General features: G+C 41.1%; 1 protein-coding gene across 1 annotated transcript in view; it reads left to right on the forward strand.

Annotated features, from left to right (window-relative positions):
- khdrbs2 (KH domain containing, RNA binding, signal transduction associated 2) overlaps positions 1-12,611 on the forward strand; it is a 424,077-nt gene that overhangs the window by 250,837 nt on the left and 160,629 nt on the right. The window contains exon 4 of the mRNA XM_048597077.1: positions 3,599-3,745. Coding sequence (XP_048453034.1) covers positions 3,599-3,745 — 147 coding nt within the window. The remainder of the gene's footprint in view (positions 1-3,598; positions 3,746-12,611) is intronic.

Consider the following 12,611-nt stretch of genomic DNA (forward strand, 5'->3'; position numbering starts at 1 on the left):
TAAAGTGGCAGGTAACAGGTAGTTCAGGGTCTTTTTTGCAAGCAGAACGTAGATGTTCTGCGAAGCGGTCGCCAAGTCTACTCTTCGTTTCCCCAACGTAGAGGAGACCACATTGTAAGCAGCGAATGCAGTAGATTAGATTCTTGGAAGTGCAGGTGAAGTGTTGCTTCATCTGGAAGGTATGTTTAGGCCCTTGGATAGTGGGAAGGGAGGAGGTAAATGGGCAGGTGTTGCACCTTCGCCAGTTACAGGGTAAGGTGTCATAGGGCTGTGGGTGGGTGTTGGGGGTGAAGGAAGTATGGACCAGGGTGTCCCGGAGGGAATGGTCCCTGCGGAAGGCGGACAAGGGAGAGGAGGGGAATATGTGTCTGGTGGTGGCATCTTGCTGGAGGTGGCTGAAATGGCGTCTGATGATCAGAAAGTCAGAGTATGTAGTAGTAACTCTGAAGACCTATGTTGCGTATATTTCAATGCAAGGGTTCTTAGAAGTTAGGCTGATGAACGCAGGGCATGTTTAAGAAGATGGGATTAGGATGTCATGGCTATTACAGAAACTTGACTGAGAGATGGACAAGACTGGCAGCTCAATGTTCCAGGTACTACATGCTACAGAAAGGATAGAAAAGGAAGCAAGAAAGGAGTGGGTGGATGGTGGCGTTTTTGATTAAGGAATACATTATTGCTGTAAGTAGGGAAGGTATTTCTGAAAAATCGTCCAGTATTAGAAATTACAAATAAGAAAGGAAAGATCACTTTGATGGGATTGTATTGTAGGCACCTCCAATAGTAACAGAGAGATTGAGAAACAAATATGTAGGGAAATGTCAGATGTATGAAAATATAATAAGGTTGCAATAATGGGGGATTTTAATTTTCCAAACATTGATTAAGATTACCATAACGTTAAAGGTTTGGATGGTGAAGAATTTGTCAGGTGCGTTCAAGACAATTTTCTTTATCAATATGTGGATACACCTACGACAGCAGGAGCAAAACTACACCTTCCCCTGGGCAAAAAGGCAGGGCAGGTGACTAAAGTAAAAGTAGTGGAACACTTTGGGTCCAGCAATTATAATTCTATTAGTTTCAAAATGGCTAAGGAAAAGGATAAGTCTTCCATAAAGGTTAAACTTTTAATTTGAGTATGGCAAATTTTAATGGTATGAAACAAGAACTTTCAAAAGTTGATTAGAGTAGCCTGTTTTCAGGTAATAGAACGTCTGACAAGTGAGAGGCATTCAAGAGTGTGATGACAACAGATCAGAGGCATTTTATTCCTGTTAGAATGAAGGGTAAGGCTGGTAAAATTAAGGAACAATGGATGAATTAAGATATTGAGGTTCTAGTCAAGGATAAAAGAGAATCTTATTTTAGATATAGACAACCTGTTTCAATTGAATCTCTTGATCAATATAAAGACTGTAGATGCATTATTGAGAGAGACATCAGGAAGGCAAGGAGGGGATATGAGATAGCATTGGCAGATAAGGTCAACGATAACCCAAAGAGATTCTACAAATACATTAAGAGCAAGAGGGTAACTGGATGGAGGTTAGGGCCTCTTAAAGATCAAGGAGGTCATCTTTGTGTTGAAACCCAGGAGATGGGAGAGATATTAAATTAACATTTCACATCAGTTTTTACTGTGGAGAAAGAAATGAAGTCTAGAGAATGCAGAGAAAAAAGCTTTGATGTTCTAAAAACAGTTCACATTACAGACGTGGAAGTTCGGGCGGTCTTAGAGAATATATAGGTGGATAAATCTCCAGGACTCAATCTAATGTATCCCAGAATATTGTGGGAAGTAAGGGAGGAAATTACGTTACCGTAGCAGAAATATTTGCATCAATTATAACACAGGTGAGGTGCCTGATGACCCGAGGGTGGTTAATGTTGTACCTTTGTTTAAAAAAGGTTGTAGGGAAAAACTGGGGATCTATAAACCTGTGAGTCTGACTTCATTGTGGGTAAATTGTCGGAGGTGATTATAAATGGTAGGATTTATGGACATTTAAAGAGGCAAAAATTGGTTAGGGATAGTCAGCATGGTTTTGTGTGAGGAAAATTGTATCTTACAAACTTGATTGAGTTTTTTGGGGAAGTTACCAAAAAGATTGATGATGGCCAAGCAGTAGGCATTGTTTATTTAGATATTAGTAAAGCCTTTGACCAGGTTCCACATTAATAAAGTTTGGTCACATGGGATTCAGGCTAAGCTTTCAATTGGATGCATAATTGGCTTAACAGCAGGAGACAATGAGTCGTTGTGGAGGGCTGCTTTTTAGACTGGAGGCCTGTAACCAGCGGTGTTCCACGGGGATCAGTTCTGGGTCCTCTTTTGTTTGTCATTTATATAAATGATTTGGATGAGATTGTAGAAGGCATGGTTAGTAAGTTTATGGACAACACCAAAATTAGTGGCATAGTAGATAGGAAGAAGGTTTTCTAAGCTTACAGAGGGATCTTGATCAAATGGCTCAATGAGCTGAAAAATGGCAGATGGAGTTCAATCTGGATAAATTGAGGTATTGCATTTTGGTACAACAAACAATGGTAGATCTTATATAATTCATGGTATGGCTTTGGGTAGTGTTGAAGAACAGAGGGACCTAGGGGTAAAGGTCCGTGTAAATGGAGTCACATCTTATCAGGTAGATGGCACATGATCTGTAAGCTGGCAATTTGATAATAGAATGGCTTTCATTCATATAGACAGAGTGGTTAAAAAGGCATTTTGCACGCTTGCCTTCATTGCTTTGTCCTTTGAGAATAGGAGTTGGGAAGTCATGTTGAGGTTGTATCGGACATTGATGAGGCCTCACCTGGAATACTGTGTCCAGTTCTGGTCACCCAGTTATAAGAAGGATATTATCAAGCTGGAGAGGGTTCAGTAGAGATTTACCAGGATGTTGCTGGGTATGGAAAGTTTGAGTTATGAAGGGTGGATATGCTGGGACTTCTTTCATTGGAGCATAGGAGGTTGAGAGGCAACTTTATGGAAGTCTATAAAATAATGAGAGGTATAGATAGAGTTATTCGTGGTTGTCCTTTCCCTAGGATGGGGGTTTTCATGACATGGGGCACATTTTTAAGATGAAAAGAGAGAGATTTATAAAAGACATATGAGGCAAATTTTTTACACAGAGGCTGGTTCACAGGTGGAATGAACTTCCAGAGGAAGTGGTGGATGCGTGTACAATTACAATGTTTAAAAGACATTTGGATAAGTACATGAATAGGAAAGGTTTGGAGGGATATGGGACAGGAGCAGGCAGGTGGGACTAGTTTAGTTTGGAATTATGTTCAGCATGGAGTTGTTGGACCGAAGGGCCTGTTTCTGTGCTGTATGACTCTAAGAACAGGGTTATTTCTCTGTAGCTAAGCCAATTCGTTGAAACAAATGATCTGGTCACACTCACATTGCTGTTTTTGGGAGCTTGCTGTGCCCAAATTTGCTGCCACTATACCTGCGTTGCAATGACTACTTTCAAGAATTTGAATCATCTTTGGTTGGGGTTTCAGCAGGCCACCTGAATGAGATGTTATTGCTGTCTGTTTCAGAAACTATCCTAAATGTTTGCACTTCTTTTTTGTGCAGGAAGAAGAACTGCGGAAAAGCGGAGAGGCCAAGTATGCACATTTAGGTGATGACCTTCATGTGCTCATCGAAGTCTTTGTCCCAGCAGGAGAAGCCTATTCCCGCATGAGCCACGCACTAGAGGAGGTGAAGAAATTCCTGGTCCCAGTAAGTTCCTTTTCTTTTTACAATATGATACCCTGGTTCTTTATTTTCTGATTTAGAGACATGTTTCTGAGTTGCTGTTGTGAGATGCGGCACACCTTTTTCACAGGATGCCAACAGTCACCTTGAGATTTTCTTTAATATTGACCCATGATCACTACTCAATTTGACCAAGTGAAGTCTGTGAAAGTCCTGGCATGAACCTACTACTGTTGTTGTAGCTGGCCATATTGGCTTCCTTCAGAGAACTCATTGCCTGGAAATATAGCATTTGTCAAGATCGTCAGTGGTCAGCTTTGATAATGTGATGCAACTAGATCATTATGGATCAGCAGACACTCCTGCAGATGCTTTTGTCAGGAGGTTTAATAAATGGAGTCACATCTTATCAGGTAGATGGCACATGATCTGTAAGCTGGCAATTTGATAATAGAATGGCTTTCACTCATTCATCCTTTCCAGTCTTCCAACGGATTCCCTTTTTACAGCTGGTAGGAAAAGGTGACTATATTAAACTGGGAATTAACAGATCACAGTTTGTGAACTAATGCTGTCTGAGAACACTAGCCCTTCTTTCTAATCCATTGAGAGCTCTGCCTCAGCTATATCCTTTTGCTGGCAATCATTTGCAGATTTGCAAATCCATCGCTTGGCCTTATCTCAACGTTCTCTTATCACAGAACGGTTTACACCAACTGGGTTCTGATATTAATTTTTGCATGTAAAAGAAAAGAATGCTCCGCCTGAGAAGGATACATCACAGGAGGAGACCATTCAATTATTGTTTCTGTGCAACGTCTTTTAAATTGCTATTGGATTGATCCCCCGGTTCACACTTTTCCCATAGCCATGCAAACATTCCCCCTTCAATTATAGATCCAATTCCCTTCTTAAAGTTATTATTGAATTTGCTTTCAATATCCTTTCAGGCCCAGTGTCCCAGATCTTAGAAATTCACTGTGTATAAGTAGTTCTCCTCCTCAATGCTTTGGTTCTAGACATCTGCCTCCTCTGATTACTGATCCACTTTCTCCACGTTTACTTGATTGAAATCTTTCATAATTTTGAGCACCTCAGTTAACTCTCCTCTTCAGCTTTTTTGCTCTAAGGTGAAAATCCCAACTTCTCAGATCACTCTACTAACTGAAGCCCTTCATCCATGGGACTGTTCTAGAAAATCTCCATTCACACTTTCTAAGACCTACACATTTCTCTAAAGTGTGATAATACCTAGAATTAGACACAACACTTCAGTTGAGGCTGAGCCAGTGTTACATAAAGAATTAGCAATAGTTTCTCAGCTTTTGGACCCAATTCCATTATTTATAAAATCAGGAATTCACTATGCTTTAAATATTGTTTTAATGATTTCACCATTATCCTACCATGTAAAATCTGCTCAGAAAGGAACAATTGTCATCTTTAGAAAAACTGGTAAGCCTCGATGGCTTTGTGTGGAATCACTTTTCTATGGTTGTGGGGGACCAACTGGAATAGGTGTAAGAGGGAGTGTGTCAGCGCATGAGTTGCATCAGGAAGGCAACAGAGATCTCCCGATACCGGACCTTCCCATAACATTGTACTTCTCAGGTAGATTAAGTGGTTAAGAAAGCAGATAGTGTACTTGCCTTTATTGGCTGAGACATAGAGTTTAAGAACACGGACATGATGCTGGAACTGCATAAAATGTTGTTTAGGCCACATTATAGGAGAGATGTGATAACACTGGAGAGAGTACAGAAGAGGTTTACCAAAATGTTGCCTAGGCTGATGTGTTTCAATTATGAAGAGAGATCGGATAGAGTGGGGTTGTTTTCCTATCAGCAAAGAAGACTGAGGGAGGACATGATTGAGATATATGAAATTATGGAGGTCGTAGATAGGCAGATAGGAAAGAACATCTCCCTTTGGTGGAGGGATCAAAGACCAGGGGCATAGATTTAAGGTAGGGGACATGATGTTTCAAGGAAATGTGACGAGAAACCTTCTCACCCCCAGAAAGTGAATGGAATCTGGAATTCACTGGCCATAAGGGTTGTAGAGGCAGAAACTCGTATGCAATTGAATAACATTGGAGGGCTGAAGGGTCTGTTCCTGAGCTGTTTTATTCCAACTATTTAAATGTGCACCTGCTCTGTCAAGGTACACAAGGCTATAGACCAAGTGCTGGAAAATGGAATTAAAATATTCAGGTGGTTCTTTTTGGCCAATGCTGACTTGATGTGCCAAAGGGCCGTTATGCTCTAGACATCTATGACTCATTAATGACATCTGACTACCATTACTCAGGAAGCATATTACTATGCGTAATTCTGTACAGTTGACCAATCAGCATCAAGAATGTTGACACATATTGACTTATTGCAAATGCTACGGTCTAACCAATCAGCAGTAAGATCCCACCATCCTCCACTATAAATAACTGCATCTCTCTCCTCTGTCTGGATACTCCTGTATTATTACTACATAAAGTATTGAGGTCTACAAATTTTTCCTAAGGTGTTTTTTTTAAAAGTAATGGCTTTTTGCAGAGAAAATTTTACCAGGTACGTGTGTCCAATGATTCAATGTGATCGATTTTGTATGTGAGTGCCAGGAATTAATGTGATTTCTGCCTTTTTGTGCTAGTTTGCTGTTCATTTTCAGCTCACACCATTTGCTGGGAACAATAGAAGGAAAGAGAGGCAAATGTGGAAGTCGATCCCAATCTGTACACAGCCTCTCCATTAGTGAGTTCTCAGCTATGCCTCCTTGTGATATACTGAAACTGGCTCCCTCATAGCTGCAGGCTAAACTTCAGAGGAACATGGAGGAAGTTTGGCCTCCAGACATGCAGTGTACTTACCCATTGATGTGGACACACACCAACTCTCATGGGCCTTTGGAGAATTCAAAGGACCAACTTCTGACAATAAGTTTGAAGTGGAGCCCAAAAGCAGACTGGTATTTTATAAGTCATCTTTACAGCATCTCTTGCAACCAAGCCAGTGATATACAGTGTTATCAAATTCTTTAGATTCTCATGGAGTGATTAAGGGGGCGCACTTGCCTTTGGACAGCCCATGGTCTTCATAACTTTTGCCAGCTTTGTGCCCTGAAGTCGATATATTTCATTTCCAACACCACCACCTGCAAGGTCTCCTCTAAGCTCCACACACCATCCTGACTTGGAAATATATTGCCATTCCTTCAGTGTCACTGGGTTAAAATTCTGGAACTCCCTCTCTAATGGTTTTGTGGGTTTACCTGCAGCACGTGGACAGCTGCAGCCTGGGAAGGAAACTCACTATCACTTTCTCAAGAGCAATTAAAGTTGAGGAAACATATATTTGCATAGCCAGTGGCACTTATATCCCATCAATGAATTTTAAAAAAAGGTTTAACTGCAGAACATTAATGCAATGCAAAATACAGCAATTGGCAAAAAGTTGACCAGCATGGTGCATCCATTAACTTAAGAGATGTTTACATGGTATAATTGTAATGCCATCTTAATCAACCTGACCCATTTTTAACAGACTTCTCAGCTTGTCCTGACATTTTCAAAGGTTTGTGTAGAATCCGTGTCCTGCACTCCTTTTAAGAATATACCATTCAGTTTGTATTGCTTCTGTCCATTCCTCAAGTGAAAATTCTTCCCTTCATATTTAAGCAATCTGTTTTACACTGAGAGTAATAATGTTTTAGTAAAATGCAATCAAGTCCTGTATTTTCTAATTTGAAAAGGTACTTGCTCCACAACACAGCACAATTTTTGTTTCAAGACAAAGAAGTTACGTTGAATTTACAAAGAAATTTGATGAGTTTGCACTTGGAAAATATCATCCTCAGTTTTGGTCTCCATATTACATTAAAGAGAAAGTGCCAGAGACAGTACAAAGCTTCCCTCATCATAAGATTAGAAGTGGGAATGTTTGATTACTACACAATGTACAGCTCTATTTCCAGCTCAGCTACTGAGCCAACCTGTGTCAAAATGCAGCTAGATCTGTACAACATCCAGGTTTGAGCTGGCAAAGATCAAGTAACATTCGAGCCACACAATTTCCAGGCAATGATCACCTCCAAAAAGAGAGAAGCTAACCATCAGCCCTTAACAATCAATGACAATTCCAGAATCCCACACTATTGACAACCTGGGGGTTACCCTTGACCAGAACCTGAACTGAAGTAGCCACCATGGGTGGCACAGTGGCTTGGTGGTTAGCACTGCTGCCTCACCGCGCCAGGGACCCAGGTTCAATTCCCACCTTGGGTGACTGTCTGTGTGGAGTTTGCACATTCTCCCCATGTCTGCGTCAGTTTCCTCCGGGTGCTGTAGTTTCCTCCCAAAGTCCAAAGATGTGCAGGTTAGGTGGGTTTGCCATGGGAAATGCAGGGTCACAGGAATAGGACAGGGGGATGAGTCTGGGTGGGATGCTGTTTGGAGAGTTGGTGTGGACTGGTTAGGCCGAATGGCCTGTTTCCACACTGTAGGGATTCTATGATATAAATACTGTGGCTACACCAGGTCAGAAGCTGGAAATTCTGCAGCAAGTAACTCATCTCCTGACTCCCCAAAGCCTGTCAAGCCTGTCCACCATCTACAAGACTCAAGTCAGGAGTGTAATGGAACACTGCCTGCTTGTCTGGTTGAACACAGCTCCAACAACACTCAATAAAATTGACACCATCCAAGGCAAAGCATACCACTCAATTGGCACCATATCGACAAACATTGATTCCCTCCACCATCGATGCTGAGAAGTAGCATTATGTACTGTCTATAAGATACACTGCAGAAATTTACAAAGGCTTCTGAGACAGCACCGTCCAAAACAGGGACCACTTCTGTCTAGAAGAGCAAGGGCAACAGATACATGTGAGATACATCACCAACTGCAAGTTCCCCTCCAAGCCACTTGCAATTCTGACTTGGAAATATATTGCCATTGCTTTAGTATCTTTGGGTCAAAATCCTGGAAATCCTTCCCTAACAGCATTGTGGGTCTACCTACAGCACATGGACTGCAGTGGTTCAAGAAGGCAGCTCACCACCACTTTATGAAAGGCAACTAGGCTTGTGCAATAAATGTTGGCCAGCCAGAGGCATTCACGTCCCATAAATGACTAAAGAAGAAGATTTTCCTAAGTGATATCAGAACTATCAAGGAGGATGTCAAAGTTCTTTACAGAAAAAGTAGGCTGATAGGTGACCTGATCAAGACCTTTCAAATTATGAAGGAGTTCAAAAAAAAAATAGACACTGAGAAATTTTTGGGAAGGTCAGGAGAAAAGGACATGATTTTGAGATGCTGACCATTAAATCCAATAAGGAAGTTAGGAGAAATTGTTTGCCCAGAATACAATTAGAATCTGGATTTCACTACTACAGGGAATAGTTGGTGAATACCATAGGCATATTTAGAGGAAAGCCAGATGAGCACAAGAGGGAGAAAAGAACAGGAGGATACGTTGAAAGGGCAGAATGAAGTCAAGTGAGAGAATGCTTGTATAGATTGTGAACACTGATGTGGATCAGTAGCATTGGTGTAACTATTACATAACTCTAAGCAAAAGAGCATTTCACTGCACTTGATGATGAAGGGCTGTAATCAGAGAAATTAGCATCTGTGCTTAAACAAGTAAATGAGTTAATACTTGAAGTTTGGTGCATATTACTCACACTCATTTTCTTTATTCAAAATGCTCAAAAGTTCAATGTTGGGCAATTTGGCTGAAGAAAGAGTATGTTGAACAGATACAGCTGTTTCCATAGCACATCTGCCCCACCCCAGGGTATGAACATATACAACAGGGCCACGCCAGTGAGGGAGTGCTGTGTTGTCAGAGATACAGGCTTTTAGATCACAAGGTCCTTTCTGCCTTCTCTAGTGGATATAAAATAACACACACAACTTCTTGAAGTTTATCGGGCAATATTTATCCCTAAATCAACAACACTTTTAAAAAAATGTTTAGCAGGTCATTATCACATTGCTGCTTGGGGAGTTTTGCTGTGAACATATTATCACTGTTACAGTTGGGACCACACTTTGAAAGGACTTAATTATCTCTAAGAATGCTTTGAAATGTCCAGGGATTGTGCAAGGTGTAATTTAAATGCAAGCTGGAATGTCAGTCTGGATATGGTGCTGAAGTCTCCAGATTGAGACTTACCCACAACTTTATGTCTTCGAGACAATATTGAGACCCATTATAGCTCAGATAACATCCACACAAATGCAGCAAGAACTCTTCAATTCAGTTGCAAGTTGAGAATGACAAGCATCAACCTACATCTTCCAGTCTCTGGATAGTTGGAGAACAGACATATACAGACAGAAATGCACATCAGAAGTCCCAGTACAGGAATTAGGCCACTGTAGGAATTACCCTGGAAGTTTGAACTTTCAACAGGTAACTCCCCTGCTTTCCAGGACCCTCCATACTCATAAGTTTAAAAATGCTTTGGTTAGGAATGGCACAATATAAACACAGGTTTAATTTTTTTTCTGACTATATGCTGTGCCTGAGATTAATTTGAATTTTCCTTTTCAGCTTTATTTTAACCACTGCATCCTACGTAACCAAGGGGGATTCCTGTTTTGTTGTCCCTTCCTTCAGGTATCAAACAAGCTTATTCCCAAAGTGTTTCCACCTTGCAGAGTTGCCATTGTCAATTTCTGTTTTCCAAACAGTCTACCTGTACTAAATCCCTTCTCGAATCACTGAAAGTGACTATCTTTCAGTGGTGCACTCTGAGAGTTCATTTTCATCACTGTTACTTTGTCCTGTGTTGAATTCTTTGCTGACTCACTATTAGTCCAGCAGAGAGTATGTTTTGGAACCTCATGGTGGGCTTGTCTTGCTTTTTATCTGTCCCTTCTGAATTGGAAAGCTCCCGCTTCAAATAACGCAAATGAGAAGAAGCAGCATCACTTTGCAAGTCACAAGGGCTGGCAAAAAACAAAATCCGCTGATTCTCAAGAAATCCACAGCTCTTCTTCCGAATCCACTGACCAACATTTACCCTTTCACCACTCCATGCACAAATTGGCTGCTCTCTTTCCTCCATTACAATAGTGACTACACTCCAAAAGCACTTCAGTGGTTGTACAGTGCTTTGGGAAGGCACAACATTATTAAAATGCACAAATGGCCTTTTCCTTTTCTGTAGCCAACCCTTGTCTTCTGCATACATTTTCTCTCCATGTTAACCCCATGAATAATAGATGGCCAACAGCTTCAGTTCCAATTAGCTCAAACTACTTGCTTTGCTAATAATTAGTTAGCCTATTTGCGTTTGATAAGTGGTCTATGGAAGAAGAGTAGACATTGCCCTCATTAGCCCCTTAATAATGCAGATAGAAGTCAATATGCAGGAGGACAACTAAACACAGAGATCATCTTAGTTAATTTACATAAGAATTCCTATTATTGCTCATTTGGTTGAGACCCAAGGGAGATCTTGTAAATACTACCAGCTTAAAAGTGATTGGTCTAAAAAGCAAACCTGCTGCTTGCTTTCACCAATCATGGTACTTCTGTCATCCGAACAAAGAGAAAGGGATTTCAAGAATAGCTTCTCTTGAAATTTCTCCCCAGCTAGATAATAAAAACTTTTATTTAGGCAGCACCTTTTAAAGTCATTAAAAACTTGAGATCCTTTGCAGGAGCATTTTAAAGTAAGCCACATAAAAAGGTATCAATGATGAGACCAAAAGCATAGTGAAAGAGATAACAAGGTGTAGAGCTGGATTGCCAAGCAGCGTCAGAGGAGCAGGAAAGCTGATGTTTCGGGCCTAGACCCTTCTTCAGAAGCTAGGTGTTTAGACAATCTTAGAGGAAGACAGAGAGGTGCAGGGAAGGAATTTGAGAGCTTCGGGCTTAGGTAGGGCCACCAGTGCTGGAGTATTCATAATTGAGAACATTCAAGAGGCCAGATCTAGAGGAACAACATAACTCTGAGGGCTGGAGCAGATTACAAAGACAGGCAATAGCAAGAAATTTGTAAACAAGGATGAGCATTTTAAAATCAGGATGTGGCTTAGGTCAGTGAACACAGAGATGCTAGGTACACAGGACTTGCTGTGGTTTAACAGACAGGTGTAATCTTTGTAGTACATGGAGAATCAACCTGAACTACACCTGTTTATTCTGGTATATACACATATACAAATGATCAAAAGAGGGTGCTATTCCACTCACCCCTCATCATCATCATCATCATCATAGAATCCCTACAGTGTGGAAACAGGCCCTTCGGCCCAACAACCAACCCTCGGAGCATCCCATCCCCCTACAGGCCACCTAATGTACACATCCTGAACACTACAGGCAATTTAGCATGGCCAATCCACCTAACCTGCACATCTTTGGATTGTGGATGGAAACCAGAGCTCCCCGAGGAAACCCATGCAGACACGGGGAGATTGTGCAAACTCCACACAGATAGTCGTCCAAGGCTGGAATCGGGTCCCTGGTGCTGTGAGGCAGCAGTGCTAACCACTGAGCCACCATGCTGCCCTCCTAAATGAATAAGTTATACACTATTCAGAATTCAGAACATTCATCTCTAGTTTCCAATTTATTTTCAAATGATCACAATTATTTACACGTAATTTAACCATTGGTTATCTATTCCTAAAAGGATGCCTCCTTTCTTGACTTAAACATTCAGAATTTGGGGAAGCACTATGACTTGTGTTGGCCTGAGACTGAGGAGAGGTTTCTTATAACAAGACTGATTTTGCCCTTACCTTTGTTGAACATTTCCCTTCATTGGACATGCCTGACTAACTCTGCCTCAATTCAAGATTCTCCTTCTGATGGGATTGACTTTCTTCAACTGTGTTAAATACGGCTTTAGCAGTGAAAACCTCCCTCT

This window comes from Rhincodon typus, chromosome 5 (assembly GCF_021869965.1).
Source record: "Rhincodon typus isolate 14 chromosome 5, sRhiTyp1.1, whole genome shotgun sequence".
Taxonomy (NCBI): domain Eukaryota; kingdom Metazoa; phylum Chordata; class Chondrichthyes; order Orectolobiformes; family Rhincodontidae; genus Rhincodon; species Rhincodon typus.